The following is a 22,805-nucleotide window of genomic DNA, read 5'->3' on the forward strand; positions in this document are numbered from 1 at the left end:
AATTTAGATACATTTATTGTTGAAGGGAACAACTAATTGATCAAACTCAACTCTTTTTTTACTGGAAAACAATTTGCTTTAGATGAAAATGACCAACAATAAAACATTTGTCCACATGTTGTCACAATGGGGGTATAGCTCAGTGGTAGAGCATTTGACTGCAGATCAACAGGTCCCCAGTTCAAATCTGGGTGCCCCCTTTCTCATGTGAACACCAACTCCTTTATTTATACAGAAGATAATCACATTACAGGTTGGTTCAACACAAGGCACAGCCACATCCTGCATGATATCATATGAAGATGATGTTCAGCTGCTGAAATGAGACTTTCAACAAAATATCTCAAGTTCAGAGTCATTTTTAATTCAAAGCTGTCCACTAGTTCATATCTTTTGCTAGCAGTCATTAACAGTTAAAGCCAACGTTTTTAAGAGTACAAAATGTAGTGCTCTGATTGCATGTTGAGTATGACTCTCATCTACCACCACACTTTCATTCATCCAACCTTTATTTAGACGCGTTAATCCCACTGCCAAATCTTACCTGAATATGTGAAAATGGCCACACTACAGCAGTTTGTGTTTTGTGAGTGAGGTGGCTCTGGCGGCCATCTTAACAATAATAGTGTTAGAAACAGACCAGTTAGCACTCAGGTTTTGTTTCCAGGAAGAGTCTCGACTACTACCACATCATACTGGAGCTCATCGTCAGTAAAACTGGCTGAATTGGAACCATTTTTGTGTTGGTAAAGGTTGCTCAGCTATGGTGGCCATCTTGAATGGAATTGACTCCTAAGGTTGTACATGTTCATCCAATCATCAGTTCGTAGCGTTACGTACAGGTCCATCCAGTGGTTCTGAGAATGTTTTACTAACAGTGCAAACAAATACACACTTGCTCACCCATGGAAACGGGCAAAAACATGATGGCCTTTGTCTTTACCGCCAGGTGATCATGGTTGTATGGATACACTGAAGATGCAGGATGTACTGGAGCACGCTCAGCACAGTTAGGCTCACCTTGATAGCAGGTAAATGAGTCTGTGTTGACAAACCAAACACACACGAGCCTGTTGAGAACTCACAACAAAGAGTGAAGCTAAACACTCAGTATTTATCTGCAGCTGGAATGTAGCCTGGTATGAGGACGATCGAGGCTCCTCAACAGCTTACAGAACATCTCACCCAACCTGTTTGTTTTTGTGTATTTCTCGACCAACTTCCTGAGAATGTAATCCAGCTCACCACGTTTAGACTCCTGGACACACCCTGCTTGACTTGGTGTTCAACAAAATGACCTCAGCTCTCCTCTGCAGCGATGGACAAGACGTCCAGTCCTACAGAGCTCTGCATCAGTCAAAACAAGTTGCTTTTATTCTGCAAGAAGCCTGGGAGATCAGAGGTTAGCTTTTGGGAATGTCGACCAACTGGATGGAAACTGACACAAATGGGTGGAAAACACTTCCTGTTTGGAGCAAAATGATCATTTGAATACTTCATTTAATTGTATAATTTAAATAATGAATAATGAATGTGGTTAACAGCATCCTGCATAGCTTAGAGTTAAAACCTAAAAAATAATTTGTCTCCTGCAGGACCGGAACAGGTGCGTATTTATTGAATATATTCTTGTCTATTACTTTTCTCAAATGGGAAATGAGATGCTGACTTTGGGAATGTATGTAGCGAAAATTCACAACAGACAACACCTCTGGAGACAATACAATATACAACAATATTCACAAATATTATAAAATGACAATTAGTAAAAGTTGTCTAAGCAGATTGCATCAAATTTTCTCTTCATCCTGAGCAACACACAGGTGACAGTGGAAAGGAATGACTCCCTTTTAACAGGAAGAAACCTCCAGCAGAACCAGCAAAAGCCTCAGGATGGGCCGTCATCTGCTTTCACTGGAATTAGAGAGGAAAGGAAAGAGACACAAACACAGAATTGCTGATCCAAGTGCACTTTCTATGAGACCAAAAAAAGCATGTTAAAAATAGAAATAACCACGAATACAAAAATGAACGGTAGAGCGAGTAAAGACACCAGCGGAGTGAGGAGATGTGGTCAGTTTTTCCTCCAGCAGCCTATGATCAAGTAAAGGCATCTGTGAGTAATCACAGATGCCAAAGAAAGAGATAAGGGATGCAAGACGTAAACACGACACCAGGGACAAAACCACAACTCCTACAAAACTGAACCAGCCACCTGTTTAGCCTCAGAAAACTGTCCGACAACGACAAAACTTTATTGACTCTGTTTTATCGTGCTTTTACTGAATCAGTTTTATCTTTCTGCTTAGTGTCATGTTTTGGCAATCTTTCTTTCAGAAACAAGAACTGAGTGACACGAACCAAATAGTGAAGTGGTCCAGTAAGCCAACAGGAGAAACGCAAATAAACCCAGAATGTACTCCAGGCACTTACTGAGGATCTCTGGATCCATTTTAAAAGACGGGTCTCATCCTCTGCACTGCCAGTTCAGGCACCTCCCATCAGGACGCAGATCCTTAGTGCCTAAACATAAACTTAAAGCCATATTTGTTCCTGTTGCCACCCGTTTCTTAAATTCAATTGAGCATATAATAGTTAATTTTTTAAATCTTGTTTAATCTCATTTGATGTTGTTATAATGTGCTTTTTCCTTTCGTCTTTTGTCTTATCCGCTTTTATCTGGCCTTAACTGATTTTATCTTGTCTTATCGTTTTTATAATTTTTTTATTTTATCTTGTTATTCTGACGCTGATATTGTTCTTAAGATGGGGGACTTTTATTTATCTTAAAGCACCTGGTCACTTTTAATGTTGTGTGTATGTCTTGCTGACTCGTTTCACTAATCAAATCTCCCTACGGTTATAAATAAAGTTGACTGACTGACAGCAGCATAACTAAGGGATACACCCAGAAACCTGAGCCAACCATATAGGATTTATCAAAAAGGAATATCTTAAGCCTAATCTTAAAAGTAGACAAGGTGTCAGCCTCACGGACAGAAACTGGAAGTTTGTTCCACAAGAGAGGAGCCTGATAACTGAAAGATCTGCCTCCCATTATAGTTTTAGAAACTCAAGGAACCCCAAGTAAACCTGCAATCTGAGAATAAAGTGAAGCAATTATATATTTAAAGTAAGATTGGGCTTGGTTGTTGACTTGTGTGTGAAAGCTGAAAAATAAGAAAACGGTACGGTCACAAAAACGTCTAATTGTTTTGTGTTTAACGTATCACGTTTTCTTTTTCAGTTTTTATCTGTTGTTAGTTTTACATTTCCTTTGCCTTTTTCCCAAATTCCTTTTCGTTGGACAGTTTCTGTCTCTGCTCCGGTTCCAGGTGAGTAAGCCCCGCCCCTCTGTCCTCACCTGTGTATAAAGAGTGGATAACAGACACCCAAACAGGTTTGTGTAGAAGTCGCTCATCATCTCAGAAACAGCAGGAATGGGTGTCACAGTCAGAATCGAATACTGGTAATTATATTTCATTTGACTCGTTTTATTTTTGTAACATTTATCTTCTATATTTCACCTGAGTTTCATTTTAAAAGCTCACAGCAGAGCCGTGCTGCATCTCATATGATATGTCATTTATCATAGCTCTTTCTGATTTACCTTTTTTAATGTAGCAATGGGTGAGGATACTTTTCCCGCTATCAGGAGCTTGCCGTTTTAATCAGCAAGAAGTTTCCTGGTACGGGAGTGAAAGGTATTGTGGGAAGACCAGGTAAGCTGTTGGAAGTAATGTTTGCTCTTTGATGCCATAATTTTAATTCACATTCCCTACAAAGATTTATTCGCTCATTTTTCTTCTTGATTTCTTCAATTCTAGGTGCCTTCGAAGTCAAAATTAACGGACAGCTTGTCTTCTCCAAGCTTGACCGTCATGGCTTCCCATGTGACGAAGATGTGAGTGATTAAGATTTTTTTTTAGGAAATTTAAAGGCAAACGTTGTGATTTATGTGGGGCTTTTTCTGCTTCAGGTTTTAAACCAGGTCAAGAACGCCTACGATGGGAAACCTTTGGAGAGGATCCTCAGATGCCAAGAAAATTGTACCATCTTGTAGCCCCCCTCTGTCCTGCTGCTGCGACGGGAGCACGGTTTCATCTGAGATCCAGCCGGGATGAAGCACTTTGAGCTGCTTCCTGTGCAGGTTCTGCAGAAAGTCAGCTCCTCTCTCTGCTCCCATTCGACCCTCCAGGCTGTTAATGAGTACTGTAGCTGAAAGTCTTAAAGGTTATGGTATGATGGATCCATTCCTGGAGTTCGGCTCGTATAGGAACAGAGACCTGCACAGTTTGTCGCAGATAGGCGTCCTCGGATTTGTCTTCATTGTCGTGTTTTGTGTTCAGCATCAGCTCTGCCAAGAACTTTACGTGTCTTTTAATATATAATTTAAATATAAGAAGTGGTTTTATCTCATCAGCTGCTTTTTTTTTCCCCACTCAACTTGATTACTTCGTTCTCCAAGCTGCAGATTTTGAATCGAGTGTGTTAAACGCAGCAGTTGTCACTTTAATTTTAAGCTAAACATTCAGTTTTTACATCTTTCATTTCCTCTTCTGCGTGTCTCGCCTTCTGTAAACTCCCTGACTCTGATGACTAACGACGATTAGCCATGATCCTGCAAAACGAGTTTGAGAAAATGGATTCTGTCCTCTTCCTGTAGTTAGTCACTGATGTGGGGAAAACAGTGACGCGCTGTTGTACCCAGAAAGTTACATCTTACTTTTGGAAATGTATTTCCTGTGCAGAGCTTGTATAAGCATCCCTGAATAAAAAGTAACCCTCATGATGATGTGCTGATTACTTACTTTTTAAATTAATAAATTGTAACCCCTGGCATGAATGTGTTCATTTTGCTTTTCTGTATAAAACCCTTTTATGTCAAATGTGACAAACCTGTTTAACAACTGACCTTTCAGAAAGACAGTTATTAATTTAAAACTGCTTTATTCCTCAGAAAACCACCTGCACATGTTGAACTTTTTAAAGAGACATTCCTTCAGATTATTGTTATTTTTTAAATTAATATTCTTGATAGGATGTCAACTCTCCGCTGTGGATTAAGGCGATGCAGCGGCCTTACGTGCCAAACGGGCTGTTTTCATTCTGCAGTTCCTGAGAAGTTTAGCAAATACATCAATGGTGACACTGTGTTAGCTCAGGGGAGGTGGCTGTGGGACGGTGCAGGCACTTCCTGTTTCAAGCAAAGGTTGTAATTTGATTACAAAACGTGGGTATCGTTGACATTGTATGCACAACCCATAACATAATTCACCAAATCAGAGTATTTACGGAGTTCTTCACAGTTTGGTGACTTGTGTTTGTAATAAAAGATGCAGTCCTGAAAGACATATTTTGTATTTAGGCTTGAATTGTGACAGAAGATATCAGTTGTTTTTTACCTTCATTTTTACTAAATTTACCACTGCCCAAAGGCAAATGTGTATATTTTAAAATATGTCATCTACGTCTCAATTCATTTTACTGAAACTGGCAGAAAGTTATCACTGGCTGTGCATCTACTTCTGATTACCTTTTGGTGTCAACTTGATTCAAAATTAGCTACTATAACTCAGTCAGTTACACAGATATTAACCTAAATTTGAGTGTGGTAGTAGCTGAGGCTGATTCCCAATACATATTAGAAGGTGCAACAGGTTGCACAAGACTTTTGCCTAAAACCATCTGGAGTCAACTCAATGAACAACTGGATGTATATTACTGAAACTTTCAAGAAATATATCACTGGATCCAAATGTTCTGGTTATCTTTTGACAGCCACCAAAGCCAACTTGTAATAGATGAAAATAGTTATAACTCAAGTCAATTTTACAGATATTGGGGTTTAATTTGGTGTAGTCGTCGCTGAGTGGCATTCACAACACATTTTCCAAGTGCTTTTCATAGCATTATTGCTGAAAACTTTGCGCTAACCGTTGGTTAACCCTGTTTGCCTGTAAGCAAAATATCTCCCAAACCACTGGTTGGGTGTAACTCTGTAACTGATTAAATTTTAGAGTCACTCAAATTCAAGACTGTCTACCACAAACTTAAAGCACAAAAATGTTAGCTTTAACTGAGTCAGTTTTAGATATGCAGATAACAATGATGTGGTCGTAGCTGAGAGTCATTCACAACATGTAATCTGACCGTGACATCCCGCGATAACGTTTTTAGGGAGCGCTATGGCTTTAAATCATCTTGGAATTTCTCCGATTCGGTATGACTGGCAGTTTCTCCTCACGTCGTCTTTCAGGTTTCAGTGTTGACGTTACGCATTACGTAATGACGTTTGAGTTTATAAGCCCCGCCCCGTCTCTGTTCGGCGTTATTAGGCTGTTGAGAAAAAGTTGAAGAGTCGCTGCGACGACGAAGCAAAACAAACATAAAAACAGGAAAAATGGGGGTCGTAGTTAGAGTCGAGTACTGGTAATTATAATTTATTGTGCACATCATTATCTTTTTGTATGTTTATTTGCCTATACTTAATATTTTGTATTCTCTGAATCACGTTTTGAAGGTATATTTAAATGGCTACCGTTAGCACTCACAGCTAAGCTAATGTGCTGTAACTCAAACGATACGTCGTTGGTTGTTGAAAGTTGGTTTTTTTTTAAGTCCTTGTGTTTGTTGGTCTGTTTTTATCCCCACCTAGCGGTGGATGAGGGTACACGAGCCGCTTTCGGGTGCTTTTGCGGGCCATTCAGGCAAAGTTTCCCGATGCGGATGTGTCGAGCTTCATAGGGAGACGGAGTAAGTGCATGCATTTGAACCTGACGGTGACTGTAACACTTTACATACTGAGTTAAATTTAACCAACCACTAAAGACTAACTTCCCACAAGGTGTTTATTTATTTATTTCTAATTTTCTTTGTTTTCTTAAATTACAGATGCCTTTGAGGTTGAAGTCAACGGGCAGCTCGTCTTCTCCAAGCTTAAATCCGGTCGATTCCCAGATGTGAGCGAGGTAATGGACACAAATTATTAACGATTTCAAAGGCAAATACTGTGTTTAATGCGGTGCCTTCCCTGCTACAGATTCTGGACCAAATCGAGGACGCCAACGACGGGCACGGTTTGGAAAAGACTCCGCTGTAATCGACGAGAACGAAGCACAGACCACTAGCTGGGTTCTGTGCAAGTCGCCAACATCTGGTGACATCTGGCTCCTCTCTCTGCTCCAATCAGGTCCTTCAGGCTGTCAATGATTACTGTAGCCTAAAATCCTAAAGGTTATGGTTTGAATAATCTATTCCTGGAGTTCTTTTTAAATAGGAACAGAGACGGGGAGAGTGTGTCGCAGAAAGGTTTGAGAGAACTTGTTCATATTTTGACGCCATCTCGTTGCCTGGCAATTTCCAGTAGTTCATGAGCCTTATTGAAACGAAGACGTAAATAACTAACACCATAAGCATTCCTTTGAGAGCTGATAAATGTTTATCGAGTTATCTCATCGTGAATGGCCCACCTTAAAGTCCAAACTGCAGATTTTGTATCGTAATCACTTGTTTACACACAAACTTAACACTACGGCAGAAACGACATTCAGTTTTTACACTTGGTGTGTTTATTCACAAAATAAACACACCCGTTAATGCCAACAATTGAACGTGTTCCTGCAAAACGGTCATTTCGATAAAACGCCTCCACAACAGCTGTATGGAGTTCAGTTTAAGAGTTTTCTCCACTGGCAGAAATTATTTTGAACAGGAAGCATCTAGTCTGCTCTTTTATTATTAAATTTATGGTTGAACAGCCCACATCTGGACAGCTTTAATCACACTCGGGAAATAACGATGAGCGATTCTTGTAATGGCACTAGAGAGCGCCAAACTCAACAGACCTTGAGATGTTGGAGTCAAATTGGAGTTTAATGTCAAATTTAGTGTGCTGTTTGTAAAACTGTCAAATGGAGTGTTTCCATAAATCACTGAACTGTAACTTGTCACTCGGGGTTCATTCTTGTGCAATGAATAAAGTTCAAACGCAGGCAACAAACGTTTCTTTCTGTTTTGTGTCCTACATGAATAAAAGTTTATAGATGGAACAAAGCTACGTTTTGGATTGGCTGTTATCTCCTGCCATCTGTCAGTCAGCAATCTTTCTCATGAACAACTGGACTAAATTTAAAGAAATTAGAAATGAATCATTGGATGTGCATCAACATAATTTTGGTAGTCAAATTCAAAATGGCTGCCACAGCTTATTAACATTAGCCAACACAAAGAAGGCTGTAACTCAGCTAAAGTTGGGCGTGGTAGTAGCAAAAACAATTAAGCAATCTTAACGGGCAAAATAAAAATTCAAAATGTTTGAATCTTTTCAGGTTTTTGTTTCAAATCATGTAAAAAATATATAGATTTTGTCTTTAGGCTTTAAAATGTGCAGTCATGCTAAAGTTTGACTGAAACCCAACGAGAGCTGCGGATTAAAACACGTCCAGAGAAATAATCCTGCATAGCAACAAATTACCGTACTGGGTGTTTCTTAAAACTAAATTTAAAAAGTCGGTGTGGTGAAACGTGCGAGAAGAAAAAAATAAATATCCCAGAATGTACAATGCTGTCTTCATTTTGATTTTAAATCTCACTTCTTATGTTTAAGTTTAAATAAATGAGCATAATAATTTTGATTTGCAGCAAACAAGCTGGGCCGTGTTTACTGGTCTGTGTTGTGCCGGGTCTAGGTGGGTCTTTAGTTCTGGCCTTCGGTGATAACTCCCTCCAGCCTGTTTGTGCCAACCCTGATAGAGCTCAGCTGTGATGCCTCGTTAAAAATTATTAATAAAAAGCGCCTTTATGCTTCAATTTCTGCACAAAGGTGTCTGGGAATGAGGTGAATTTAATTTATAATCAATACAAATGTATTAATTGAATTTCCTACAGTGAAGCTTCACATTTAACACCTCGGTCACTTGATGTTCACACGAAAAGCTTCGTATGCAACACAAATCACTATTTACTTTAAAACTTGGCGTACAGTTTTAATTCTCGCTATTAAAACTCAAGTCTCCCACTGGTGATTCTTGAACATCCTAAACAATATTTAAAGGCTGGTGTATATGAAAAGAGAAAAGAGGAATGGGAGTGTCTGTATATTGTAAGCTGAGCCACATGGACGCAGCAGATAGCCGCCATGATGAGCGATAACCTGACTTCAGCTGGGCCCCCGCCGCCTCCACTCCGTTTCTCAACATTATTACTCATGTACGCCTTTTTTAGATGCACAAAAAAACGACTTGCACCTAAAGATAACGAGCAGCTGAGAGTGACTCAACTCATCTTGCAAGCTTTGAGCAATCCGCTCGTTTTTTTTAATGACCTCGGTTTAAAACTGGCATGAAAGGTGGAGGGTGGCGTGCATTCCTCGAGGAATTCTTGGAATTTAACAAGGTGAGTTGACTCTGTCCTGAAAACAGAGGAGCTCCTTCCTGTGGGTCGCAGCTCCAGTGAAGACTAAAGCAGCAGGACAGTGAGACCAAAAACTAAGTTCATGCTCAAAAATCTTTATTATCCCCGAGGGGCGATTTGTTTCACAGTCAGCAGGCACACAACACATCCATACTAGACATTAAGACATTAAAACAACAGTATATAAACCATCACTGTTCGTTGAGAAGCCTGATCGCTACAGGGATGAATGAGTTACCGTATTTTTCAGACTATAAGGTGCATCAAGAGAAACAAAACATAAGTCAAACTTCATTCAACTCATTCACTATAACCACATAAAATCGATTTGAGGCCAGTAAGCACAACCAGAATTAATACGTAAGCCTCACTGTCGATTTTAGAGAAAATTAAAGGATTTTAAGTGTGCCTTATAGTCCGAAAAATACGGTATTCAGTCTGTTCGTCCTACACCTGGGCAGCAGATACCTGCGTCCAGATGGAAGCAACCTGAACTCACCATGGAGTGGTGAACAGGATCTGCCAGAATCAGCCCGGCCTTGTTCGCCGACCTCGCCTTGTGTAGGTCAGTGAGGTTCTGCAGAGCTATGCCAGCAGTTTTGCTGCACATCCTGACAATCCCCCAGAGCTTGTTCCTGTGTTTGCCTGTCAAAAGTCCAAACCAACAGATGAAGGTGAAAGTTGAAAGAGATTCAATAAAACATGAATAAAACGTTCTCGTAAAATTAGAATCAACATTAAAACCACAGAGCTTCTGATAATACAATAATGATACAGCATAATATACTATAATATAATATATAGCATATATAATAATGATACAGCCATCAGTATCTATAACATCTCTTAATGAAATGAGGATAACAAGTTACAACAACAAATAATTTCCCTCTGGGATTAATAAAATATTTTTGAATTGAATTGAACTGAATAAAAATACGGGTTTTCTCCGGGTGCTCCAGTTTCCTCCCACAGACCAAAAACATGCATGTTAGGCTGATTGGTAACTCTAAATTGACCCTAGGTGTGAGTGAGAGAGTGAATGGTTGTTTGTCTCGTTTGTCTCTATGTGTCCCTGTGATGGACTTGCGACCCGTCCAGGGTGTACCCCGCCCCTCGCACAGTGATTGCTGGACATGGGCACCAGCGACCCCCGTGACCCAAAATGGAACAAGCGGGTAAAGAAAATGGATGGATGAATAAAAATACATCCTATGGTGGGCCTTCTTACAAAGTGAGTTCACATGAGGGTCAAAGGTCAGTTTGTCATGGAGAACAGTTCCCAGACATTTATATTGATGCACCATCTCGACAGCTTCACCGTTAATGACCTCGGGAGCGGCAACTGAAGAGTCTTTTCTAAAACCAATGACCATCTCCTTGGTCTATAAACATTTAAGTTTAAAAAGGAAGACTCGCAGCATTCAGTGAAGTCCCCGACCACAGGCCCGGGGTCTGGGTCATCACTGCAGAGAAGGGACAGGACGACAGAGTCATCAGGAACTTAGAGATGTGACTGGCTGCGACAATCGTTTGTATATAAAATGAATAAAAGGGGCTAATAAAATATTAGATCTGCTTGATTCCAGATTGCTCAGATTTTCTGAAATGTAAACGGCTGCGACTGTCGAGTGATGAGCCAGGTAGTAAATAGTCGTACGCTTAAGGGAAAGAGTGCAACAAGAAACACAAATAAAGGTGTATTTCCTCTTGATAGCCACAGTTAGCTTTAATCGCTCCACAGCTTCACAATCGGCTCATTTGGCTCCTTGGAGAGGATTTCAGCTCGTTTAAAGTTGTAAAAAAAAAAACGTTATAGCTACTGCCATTTGGCTCTTTGTGGTCACCATGGCAACCACACAACCGCATCTGTCGCTCCCTCAAACAAACAGTTGCAGAGTCAGAACTACCTGTTAAGAGTTGCAATCGGGTCCAAAAAATCCGACCCAACCCGGCCCCAGCCTGCAGCCATAATTTCTGAACTCCATCCAATCCGACAAATTAACAGTAATTACAGGTCCAAACCCGGAAAAAAAAAAAACAGACATTTTTAGTTAAGCTTTGACTGCTTATAAAGTTATTAACGGTCAGCGGACGCGCATGACTAAGTGGGCAGAAGATCTGAGCTGAGGGAGTGTTTGTTCTTTGTTCTGTCAAAGCGCATTGAATCCCCGCTTCTGCCTGCATTCTGCATTATTCAGACACGGACCCTGCTTAGACATGTCGCATGTTTTGTGATCTCACCCGGTTGGGTCATCGACTGCACGCGTCCGCTGAGTGCAGCGGCTGAATGAGCGTCCATTTGGGCTGATGGATCGCTGGCAGTAGACCATCTGAAGCGTAACTGAACTTTTTACCTCTTTCAAGGCCGGTCAGCGCGGAGTGAATTGGCCGCGTGTGGCTGGTGAATGTATGGCAAGCCATGTTGCCATGTAATTGGATTGTCAACCGAAAGAAGAAGAGGTAGGTAAAAGTCTGACTTTCTGTGACCTGACTTAATGCTTCTACTGTGAGGTATGCCTGAGCTGTAAAAGTACAAACACAGCTGAGTTTTCTCATATTTGTCACCAAAATCTTTTTTTTTTTTTTGTCACTATTTTTTGCGAGTTTTATTGATGTTGTGTGCCGTGCCACTATTTAAAGTCAGCTCACTCTTCACCGATGGAGCGTCACTTTGCGGCGTATAATTTACATGTTTTATTTCAAAACTGCACCAACGGACCACTCATAACAGCAGAACAACTGAATCACTCTGAAGCAAAATATTATATATTATATTATGATTTTTTTTTTTTTTTTACTGTGCAAAAGTTTAAATCGCTTCTAATGTCTGTATGCTTTGCTTCCAGGGAGACACGCTGTTTTGAAGCAGTCTTGATTTGTAGAATTGTCGTTTTTCTTTGGACTTTTGCTGCTTTTTCACTTATTTTCTGTGCATTTCTTACATCTGCTTTCTGCTCACCGTGCGTTTAAAAGTGGACGAGTGGAGAAAGTGAGGAGTTTCAGGCTCTTCAGCAGATGAACAGCGTCTGGAAGTCATGTCCGTAAGACATGCGATTAGACCAGAGATGCCTTCAGTTCTGCATCGTCTATAAATTTTAAAACGTGTGAGTGTTTTCCTCTCCTCAGCAGTCGGTCGTGCATCATGAGTCAGGACCAGCAACCAGCTTCAACTCCAAGCAGCAGCAGAGGAGGCCTCGCCTTTCTGCTCCGGCCTCGACTCTGGAAACAAAAACAAAAAAACTGAGCTGGAAGGTTGTTTTTGTAAAGTCAAGTTTGTTGTCTTCACATCAGACATGGGGCTACCCCCCCCCCCCCCAATCTTTAATCAATTCTAAAAGGGAATCCCCAGTGTGTAAACAGGATGACGTAGAAAGATGCTCAGGTCTTGATACTGCCCTTTGCCCCCCTTTTGACCCGTGTGGGGCCTTCTGACACGATCAGGCCCAGGCTGCTTCTGTTCTTGGACTTAGTCCTCGCTGAGAGGGCGGTGCAGGCAAATTAGGGCTGGGATATCCCTGAGTCAAGGTGTCCTGAGCAGATAGAGATGTTTGTGTGTCATCCACCCAGCTGAGGGAACAACCAGAGGGGTTGTGGGGCGCTGCGCTGCTCCGCCGACGTACTTTCTAGTGGGTGTTCCCGCTTCTCGGGTTCTCTCGCTGTACTCATCTTTTCATTTGTCCCGGCTCACTTTGTCGCCGAGCTCGCCGAGGCTGACAGAGCATCGATCATCCTGGTGGAGACCAGGTGGGAGTACCTGCATACAGGTAAGGGGTGTGGCCTCCTCTGGCCTGGACTTAGATTATCTATTAATTTTTTTTAGCTCCAATGAATCAGAAATTATATCTAAAACTAAATGAATATCTGAATATAGTCCAGCTCAAGCCATAACCAGGAGCTCAGGGAGGACACGTTCTTTGAACTTAAATTATTCTAGAAGGGAAATAAATTGTCGTACTTCCTTTTTATCTTATTTAAAATGTTACTGCACTTCTTGAAGCTGTATAAAGCAGAATTATTATAAATGAAAAGGAAATATATTTCTAACCTGACAGGATTTTGCTTCTGTTTTAATATTGCACTACTTTTCTCTTGATTTATAGATTTTTTTTTTAAATTAGCTACATTTATAAACTTGTTTAGTTAAAAAAAAAAAACTGTTTTTATTCCTCATTTGTCTGAGCAAATGCAGAGTCAGTGTATGCAGACAGAACAGAAATGTTTAAAATATATATTTTTTAACATAAAACTTCATAAATATTTCAAACTTTATTATAAATGAAATACTTATCCATTCAGAAATTGTTCTATAACTTGGCGCTACAGAAACCATTTGAACTTTTTGCTGTCTTGTCTCTCAGAAGACCAGATGAGTGAAGGGTGTAACCCAAAGATAAGCTTCTGAAGTCGTCTATTTAAACTCTATCGTGCTTCGAACGGTCAACGGCTGATCGATTATCTGACCCGAGCTGCAGCTCTGCAGACAGTTTCAGAGCGCAACATATGATGGTGGTGTTTTTATCAAAACTGTCTGCAAAAAGGCTCAAAATAGGTCTTATCAAGAGCCAGTTGGAGAAGGATTTCTTCCCCTTTAACCACAATAATAACTCCCTGGTTTGACGGCCTCACAGTGAGGCCTTTTCTGTCCTTACTGATGAAATCTGGGAGTTCTGTACTTCCCTCCATGAAAGGTTTTAATCTTTGTTGATTCTGAGAGGATAAGAAAAGACTTTGACACGTCTTATAGAGTTATTTCACTCTCTGTGTGCTGGTTCCTTTCATTTGCTGTTCAGGGAATCCAAGTTGAGACAAAAACACCAGCACCCATGGAGAACTTCAGTTACGAGGAGGTTGGTTTAATTTGAAATCTTGATTAGTTGGAGAAAAACACAATTTTCTTCAGCTCATTTTCATCAAACAGCTTCAACCTTTCTTCTTCTTTTTTTCCAACGCAGGGCAGCGACGTGTCCTGCGAAGATAACGAGCCAGCCTTTCCCTCTCCTCTCCGGCTGTAAGTCTCTCCCTCATCTCCGTTTTCTGCCTTCGCAAGTGAATTTCTGCCCGCTTTTTTCCTGATAAGATAATGGCTATTTCTTGAGCCACATTGAACCTGAGTGGCTATCGGCGCCGAAAGTTCAAGACATCGCTCTTATCATTTTAAACAATGTGTAATGTAGCCAGTCTGTAATGCAGAAGATATCATTCTCCAGATGTTTTGATCTATTTCCAGCTGCTGTTCTCAGCTGTAGTAAACAGAAACACACAAACTACCACACATGCACATATTGTAACATGCAGCAGCTAAACAGACATATATATTTATAGTCAGCCACACAATAGCTAAAGAAGAGTTAAAAAAAAAGTCTGTAAATGATAAGGAATTAGGAGATAAAAGCTGTTTTTACCTTTAAAGTGCTAAAATTAGCAACAGTACCTGAAAGCTAAAGGGAGCTAAATCATGCCTAAAAACTAAAATTGGATACATTTTAGCTAGAAGCTTAAATTAGCAAAACTATAGCTAAACACTACATAAGAAGACACAAACAGAGCAAGTTGGCCGCAGTAGATCTCTGAGAAAGTTTTTGAAGGAACTGAAGCGATCTCACATTTTTGAGGGGAAAATTTTGTTAAATTATTATTATTATTACTCAGAATTAAAAGTCACAGCACTCTATGCTGATTGAGCAGAACATTTAAAAAAAAAAAAGGATGGTGACCATGAATGAGCGCATCATTTGTCACGGCTCAAGTTATAAAATGTTTATTCAAAAACACTATTCCAAAGACACTTTGAGGTGCTCTGCTGAAAAGCTTGGGTGTGACGATACAAATTAGATGAAAACAGCATGAAAATTGGAAACTGAGGAAAAATGCAGATATTTTCTGTAGCAAATATATTTTTTTTACAATCAGCAATTAAATGCAAATTAGACTTTGCAGGAAGCAAATTGCACGGTTAGAGCACGTGTTTGAAAGTGTCTTTATGAATGAACCACATTCAGGATCCTGAAGCAGATAACTGCTGATGACTAAGGTGTGTGCTGCTGCCATCTGGTGGCCAAGTGGAGAATAGTCACGATCCACGTTTACAATCATAGTGATTGAGCTGCATCATTTTTCAAATAGCAACACTGAAGGGTGCTTTATACACTCATGCCTTTCCTTCTTCGATGTTCTGTTTCTACAGAACTTCATCGGGTCAGAATGGTACCTTTGAACCCCAGAGGACAGAGGAGGACGCGCCTCTCCCTGAAGCCATCATCATTCCCAGTGATTCAGACGGTGAGATATTCTTAGTGTTTGTAGATTTTGTTTAAAAATGATTTTTCTTTATATGTTTGCAAATAATCACTACTCGCTTTCTGTGTTCCAGCTTTTCTGAACCTGAACACCAACGCCACCACGAGAGGAGATGCTCAAGTCAGTCTGCTCCTTCAAATGAAATGTTAAAAACACTCATATGTTGGGTTGCTAGGAGGTTTCTTAACCATATTCCATGACCGCAGGCCTACGTGGAGCTGAACGAGCTCCAGGGCAACATCTGGCAGGAGACTGGGCGATGGGTGGGCTACGAAGAGAACTTGGACTCTGCTACGAGAAAGTGGGGCCCTTCTCATGTCTCCTACCTCACCTTTAGGAGTTTGCTTCAAGTCCGCAGAGCCATGAGCACAGGTGATTGAAACAAAACATCCATTTGTATGTGGACAAACCATAGCTTTCCTGGAGTAACCCTCAACCCTCCGTGCTCAGGTGCAATCATTTTTGACGTCGCTGCCAGCACTCTGTCCTCCGTGGCGGAGAGGATGGTTGACGAGCTGCTCAGCAGGAACGAAATCCGCTCCAATGATCGAGACGCCCTGCTGAGAGCTCTCCTAATGAGGCGCAGGTAACCCCATAGGGGTAAATGTTTCTGTTTCTTCTGCTGGAAAATAAAGTCTCTCTGTTTTAAGGACATGCACTTTTCACTCATTTCAGTCAGTCTGAAGGACCAGCGGTTACTCAGTCTGGAGACATTCAAATGCAAACTTTTTCCGTTGCAAAGAAGGTGATTACCGTCAACCTGTAGTACCTTTGTATGGACATTACATAGATCACATTTATGATGTTTGTTCTTGCGTTTTCTGCAGAGAGAGTGTTCAGACAATGTGGAGGCTTCAATCGTCCTCACAGGTATGATTTTTAGATGCAGCTTTTAGTCTTTGGATGCAGTTTTGGCTAAAAGTTTGTGTCCTGCAGGCATCTTTGACCTCCTGCAGAAGCCCGTGCTTGCTTTTGTCCGGCTGACCGACTCTGTGGTGATGGAGTCCATTCTGCAGTCTTCTGTTCCTGTTCGCTTCGTCCTTATGATGGTGGGACCAAGCCAGAGTGGGTTAGACTACAGTCAGATTGGACGTGCCATGGCTGCTCTGATGGCCGACTGGGTAGGAGATGCGAAGAGGGGAGTGGAGTCCCACTGCATTAAACTGGTGCAGGTACATGACAGTTTCTTGTCCTCCCCTCCCTCCTTAAGGTGTTCTGTTTGGAAGCTTACCTGGCCCAGACTGAAAAAGACCTGACCAACGCAGTTGCAGACTTCATGGACTGCAGCGTCGTGATTCCTCCCACTGAGATCCAAGACATAGCCATGATGGAGCCCATCATCGCCTTCCAGAAGAAGATGTTGTGTGACCGACTTCGTCCCATTGACACCCGACTTGCTTTTGGAGACAGGGTTGAAGGTCAGCACCCCTTACTGGAACTACAGCAGATACTAACGGTTTAAATGTAATTTACTATTCACAAACACGTTTTGCGTCATCAGTCATTTGGTGAACAGTTTTTTGTTTTCTTGCCTTTCAGACACAGGTCCAGAGGAACCCAAGGAGGACCCTCTGGCCCGCACAGGCTATCCTTTCGGTGGAATGGTGAAAGACATCAAGCGTCGTTACCGTCACTACCTCAGCGACTACACAGATGCTCTGAACCCTCAGGTCCTCTCAGCCATCATCTTCATCTACTTCGCTGCCCTGTCCCCTGCCATCACTTTTGGAGGACTTCTGGGTAAAGCAAAGTCCAAGCTGGTCTGATTTCTCTGTACGTTGAAAACTGAAGCTCATAATGATTCTCTCCGGTTCTCGCCTAGCTGACAAAACAGATAAAATGATGGGTGTGTCCGAGCTTATGATCGCCACCTGCGTCCAGGGTGTCATCTTCTGTTTCTTCGCCGCCCAACCGGTCCTCGTCATCGGCTTCTCTGGACCGCTGCTGCTCTTCGAAGAGGCTTTTTTTGCTGTATGTACAAGAAACCTGAAATTAAGTCTTAAAAAATACAATTTTCCTAAATAAGTCCTTTCTCTTTTGCTCTTTCAATATTAGTTCTGCAAGGCCCAGGGTCTGGAGTACATTGTGGGCCGGATCTGGGTGGGTATATGGCTGGTCATGATTGTAGTCGTCGTCGTGGCGGTGGAAGGAAGTTTCTTGGTTCGATTCATTTCCCGCTTCACCCAAGAAATCTTCTCCATCCTCATCTCGCTCATTTTCATCTACGAGACATTCGCAAAACTCATAAAGGTTTCCACACATCATTCCTCCATCCGTCTCAGAGACCTCAACTCAGCTGCAGTTCACTCACATCCTTCTCCTTCGTCAGATCTTCAAAACCCATCCTCTGATCCTGAACTACGAGCATCTGAACGACACGCTGGACAACCCCTTCCACCCAGTCATTAAGGAGCACATTGAGATCCATCCGGACGGAAACACGACCGTTAAAGAGCTGGAGATTGAAAGGGCCTACCCGAACACCGCCCTGCTGTCCATGTGCCTGATGTTTGGCTGCTTCTTCATTGCGTACTTCCTCCGTCAGTTCAAAACTGGTACCTTCCTCCCCGGCCCAGTAAGATCAGCTTTTAAACAAGCTTCAAGATAATATAAGTTGGTTTTTTTTTAAAGTTATTTAATGCGACTTTGATTGCAATGAATTTCTGCTCTGCCTGTTAAGATTCGTCGTTTGATCGGTGATTTCGGCGTGCCCATTGCTATCTTCTTCATGATCGCTGTGGATATCAGCATTGAGGATGCCTACACTCAGGTATGTGTTGTGAAAAAGGTGAATTGTTATCTAAAATATGCTCCTCCTGTTTGTAATTAGTAACACATGGCTGGTGGTTGATGATGACCACCACCAAATTGTAAATCTACCTAAAATATGTGTAGCGCCCGTATCAAGTAGCTAAAGAATTAATCAATAGATTAGGTTGAAAAGTAATACATTGGTCGGGGCCCTGGGAACGTTATTTTAAAGACAGCCGTACTAACAGCTTTCGCAATGGTGTAGTCTACCTGATACTCGGGTATACGGAGTATACCCACTAGAAAAGCTTAAGAACTTCAGTATACACACTTAAAAGTGCCCAATGATACAGGCCATATCATTAGGCATGTGTCCGTAACAATCTATCTGTATGCAGCGCTTTGCTTTGATGCTGTTTTATAAATTATATAACATGTTTTTTTTATACAAAGCCAACTGTTCTACAAAGTTTGTTATTCATTTATTCAAATATAAGCGTCAGAGAAATTTGGAAATATTCAATATGCTTAAAATTCCAAATAAATTGACAATTACATTGTATTAAGCAGTGCACTTTGGTTTCTAAGCACTACAAAAATGTAGACTACACCACTGCTTTCAGAAGATGCAACTTACTGTTTATAATTAATTTAATGGCGGTGCCTCCACTTAAGGGAATTATGAGTTTACGCTTTGTTTAACCCACTAAGAATTTAATTTGCTTCACACATAAAATAAAACATAACAATGTTTTTAAATAACAACAACAAAACAAAAAAAAGCTAAGGCTTTTCATACATAAAACTCAACCCCAAAATAACCCGTTGCAGGCCTGAATCAATGCTTGGGTGCGTGGGAGCTAAAAACAAACAGCTCGTTCGCTCACTGAACAAATCAAATAAAAAGCACGTGCATTGGTTTAGTTTTGTACTCACAAAACAAAACAAAGTTTTGAGATTGGATCAGGAAAGGGTACAGCTATAGATGCTATGCTAGGTGATGTCACACGAACACCGAGATCCTTCCTGGCAGCAACCTCACAGGTGGGAATCCAAACGGCTGAATGGGGAACTTCTCCAAAGATTAGCTCTTGGACCACTTTCATATGCTTCTTAAAGTCCGTTACAGTCGGCAACTCTGCATTGACCGTTGTAATGGAAAGATTTACTCTGTTATTGTCCCACGTCTGCGTCGCTGCTCTCTGAACTTGTCTGCCCTTCACACTGAACCACATTTCATGCAGCGTACCATTAACCCCACCCATTCCCATCTGATTGGGCAAAATAAAATGCTTAATCCAATACAAAACAAAACTGAACAAGATTGACACTTAGCACAACTCAAAGAGTAGGTTGTAACCTGCCTCATGGCACACATGTGCCCCTTAAACAAACTTTTATGTAACATTCAAGGAACGTAGAAAAAATGACAACTGCCTGTTTTCAGTCTGCTTAAACTAGATTTTCTTGACCAAATATGAACTGTTTTTAAAATGATACACTTCTAGATGACAACAAAGTTTTTATCTTACAAATTTATTCCACTTTTATCACTTAGATATTGTTTTAAAACTCAAATGATATAACTATGAATTTAGTATGACTATATAGCACAGTACAAAATGGGCTACATATGTTTCTGCCATTCCGTTTAAATGAAAACAACAATTATATGAGCACAAATAGAAATCCAAACCACATCAGACACCATTGTTCTGCCTTTGATTGTGTCTTAATGAATCATGGTCTTCTTATAGAAACTAGTCGTGCCAAAAGGTGTTGAAGTGACCAACCCCAGAGAAAGAGGCTGGTTGATCAACCCCATGGGAGAGAAAAAGCCTTTCCCTATTTGGATGATGGGCGCCTGCTGCGTCCCTGCTCTGCTCGTCTTCATCCTCATCTTCATGGAATCCCAGATCACTACGTGAGTTGGCTTTATATTATCCCGTCTCTCTACTTCCTTTAAAGACTCCTTTGTGAGAAATATAAACACAATTTACCAGTTTTTATTTTATATTTTTGTGGGTTCCAGATTGATTGTGAGCAAACCTGAGAGGAAAATGGTGAAAGGATCTGGTTTTCACTTTGATCTGCTCCTGTTGGTCACCGTGGGGGGTATCTCCTCCATCTTTGGCGTGCCCTGGCTGAGTGCTGCCACTGTGCGCTCCGTCACTCACGCCAACGCCCTTACCGTCATGACCAAAGGCCCCAAACCAGAGATAGAGAAGGTGGTTGAGCAGAGGATCAGTGGTCTAATTGTGGCCGTGATGGTTGGTAGGTGCTCTCATCTGCAGTGCTGAAGCAGTCGCAGCATGTTCTGAACAATTAATTCCTCTTTGACGACAATCTTTCTGACTTTTAGGTGTTTCAATTTTCATGGAGCCCATTCTGAAGATGATTCCCATGACGGCCTTGTTTGGCATCTTCCTCTATATGGGTATCACCTCTCTCAGTGGAGTCCAGATGTGGGACAGGATGCTTCTGCTCTTTACTCCAAAGAAATACCATCCATCTGATGCTTACGCTACCAGGGTATCAGTCCTGCTTAAAATATCTTTACTCTTGTAGGACAAACGCTGATTCACAACTACTTCTGTATTCTTTGTGCCTTTAAGCCATTTATTTATCATTCAGCTCATTATGGAGCAGGGGGGTATACTTAACTTTTACACTTTTTATCCCATTTTATTTACAAATATTTTACATGTTTTACTTTCCAAACATATTTTTGTCGTCCTGCTCAGCTTTTTTCTCTGCTACCATTCTGATACTTTTCGGTTTTAATTCAACTAAATTCTGTTTATTTATAAAGTGTTGATTCATTCAACAAAATTCATCCAGCGCACTGTAGAAATAAAATAAATTCCATATATTATTACAAAATGCCATTTTATAAACTTTTTACATCTTAAGAAAACCAGCCGGCTGCGTTGAATTGTCACTTCGACTCCCATCCTGAGCAGCACTTTGGCGACAGTGGAAATAAACGAGTCCCTTTTAACAGGAAGAAACCTCCAGAACCAAAACTGGGCTCAGGATGGGCAGCCATTTTTCTCAATTGGCTGGGCTTAGAGAGAACAGGACAGAGACAGACAAACATCAACATTAAAGTTAGCCTTATATTATTTTAAGCTAGACCTTTGTGACTTATTGGGCTAGAATTTGCTACTATTATCCAGCCTTTTGCAACCTTTAGCTAGCATTTTGCTACTTTTAGCAAAACATTGCTACATTAGCTAATTTTATTTAACAAATTTTACCTTGCATTTTGCTACATTTAGCTAACCTGTTGCTTTTTGGCAATTTTTTTCTACTATTGTACAGATTTAGATAATTTTAACAAGCATTATGCTAGTTTTTGCTACAAATTTTAAAGTTTTAGCTAGCCTGTTGCTAATTTTAGATATATTTCTGCTAATTTTTGCCATCATTTTGCTACTTTTAGATAGCAATTATCAACTTTTAGCTCGTCTTTTGCTACTTTAGGCTTTAAGCAAATGTTCTGCTTCCTTAAGCTTCAAACATGCAGTTTCAGCAAATTTTAGCTAAATCATTTAGTGTTGACATTTTAGACATTGACATTTGAGTTTTTTGTGGCACGTTTTAAAATGAGTTTCTTTAGAAAATGTAGTAAAATTATGTTTTAAATTGAGTTTTTATGTTTGATTTACATATTTCTAACTGTATTGTGTGTTTTTGCTTCCCTTGATGTCTGTTTGTAACTAATTTGTGTTTCTTTATACGAGTTTTATTGAACTGACTTTTGGCTGAAAGCAAAAACTCCTAAAGTCTCCAGACCTGTGCTTTTGTTGTCTGTGTTGAATCTTGTGTTTGGATTTTAAACTTTCCATCCCGTCCGGTCTGTGCAGGTGAGGACACTGAAGATGCACCTGTTCACTTTAGTTCAGGTTCTGTGTCTGGCCATCCTGTGGGCGGTGAAGCAAAGCCCCTTCTCTCTGGCTCTTCCTTTCTTCCTGATCCTCACCATCCCTCTGCGAATGTTCATGACCGGCCGGATCTTCACCAGCAAGGAGATGAAATGTGTACGTAACGTCTCCGTTCACATATTATTGTCTAATTTCACGTGTGTAGTTCTCTGTTGTAAGAGAATGTGTTTGTGTTGCAGCTGGATGCGGATGATGCTAAAGTGAAATTTGATGATGAACCCGTCGACGATGGCTTGGCATAAACACAAACTTTAACATAAAATAACTTCTTTTGTAATTTTCAACTGTTGTTTTTTATTTTACCTTTCAGTGCCATTATTCACACCAATTCCTCTGTAGATTAATGTTTTTAACTACACAACCAGGATAAATCTACAAAATCTGTTTTGACAT

At 40.8% G+C, this 22,805-nt stretch overlaps 2 protein-coding genes, 1 long non-coding RNA gene and 1 other non-coding gene across 4 annotated transcripts; all 4 read left to right on the top strand.

Moving 5' to 3' along the window:
* Positions 1 to 128: 128 nt before the first annotated feature.
* Positions 129 to 200, top strand: trnac-gca. The gene has a single exon. It is a non-coding gene; the product is annotated as a tRNA-Cys (tRNA).
* Positions 201 to 3,634: 3,434 nt separating this feature from the next.
* LOC119421356 (migration and invasion enhancer 1-like) lies at positions 3,635 to 4,243 on the top strand (the record flags this gene model as incomplete). The annotated part of the gene is made up of 3 exons (XM_037688726.1): positions 3,635 to 3,722; positions 3,828 to 3,904; positions 3,980 to 4,243. Coding segments are annotated over 3 exons (249 nt in total), but the record flags the coding sequence as incomplete, so codon positions are not given.
* A 2,075-nt stretch (positions 4,244 to 6,318) lies between these two features.
* Positions 6,319 to 8,002, top strand: LOC119421357. Its single transcript, XR_005187360.1, has 4 exons — positions 6,319 to 6,432; positions 6,659 to 6,756; positions 6,895 to 6,971; positions 7,043 to 8,002. It is a non-coding gene; the product is annotated as an uncharacterized LOC119421357 (long non-coding RNA).
* A 5,081-nt stretch (positions 8,003 to 13,083) lies between these two features.
* On the top strand, positions 13,084 to 22,776 carry slc4a1a (solute carrier family 4 member 1a (Diego blood group)). The gene is made up of 21 exons (XM_037688727.1): positions 13,084 to 13,181; positions 14,208 to 14,264; positions 14,370 to 14,425; positions 15,602 to 15,696; positions 15,788 to 15,834; positions 15,921 to 16,086; positions 16,165 to 16,300; positions 16,390 to 16,459; positions 16,542 to 16,584; positions 16,651 to 16,835; positions 16,925 to 17,132; positions 17,254 to 17,454; positions 17,537 to 17,685; positions 17,770 to 17,964; positions 18,044 to 18,289; positions 18,395 to 18,484; positions 20,223 to 20,389; positions 20,498 to 20,739; positions 20,828 to 20,997; positions 22,335 to 22,508; positions 22,592 to 22,776. The coding sequence occupies exons 2-21, from the start codon at positions 14,241 to 14,243 to the stop codon at positions 22,652 to 22,654; spliced, it is 2,727 nt and encodes a 908-aa protein (XP_037544655.1). The 5' UTR covers positions 13,084 to 13,181; positions 14,208 to 14,240; the 3' UTR covers positions 22,655 to 22,776.
* Positions 22,777 to 22,805: the final 29 nt, after the last annotated feature.

The sequence above is a fragment of the Nematolebias whitei genome, chromosome 15, assembly GCF_014905685.2.
Source record: "Nematolebias whitei isolate Nwh7 chromosome 15, NemWhi1, whole genome shotgun sequence".
NCBI lineage: Eukaryota > Metazoa > Chordata > Actinopteri > Cyprinodontiformes > Rivulidae > Nematolebias > Nematolebias whitei.

What these genes read in the sequence shown, in the direction of transcription:
- slc4a1a (XM_037688727.1), top strand. Translation starts at nt 14,241, where the DNA reads ATGGAGAACTTCAGTTACGAGGAG. An exon ending in CCACGAGAGGAGATGCTCAA is followed by an intron (nt 15,835 to 15,920) that starts GTCAGTCTGCTC and finishes CCATGACCGCAG; the next exon opens with GCCTACGTGGAGCTGAACGA. An exon ending in GCTCTCCTAATGAGGCGCAG is followed by an intron (nt 16,301 to 16,389) that starts GTAACCCCATAG and finishes CACTCATTTCAG; the next exon opens with TCAGTCTGAAGGACCAGCGG.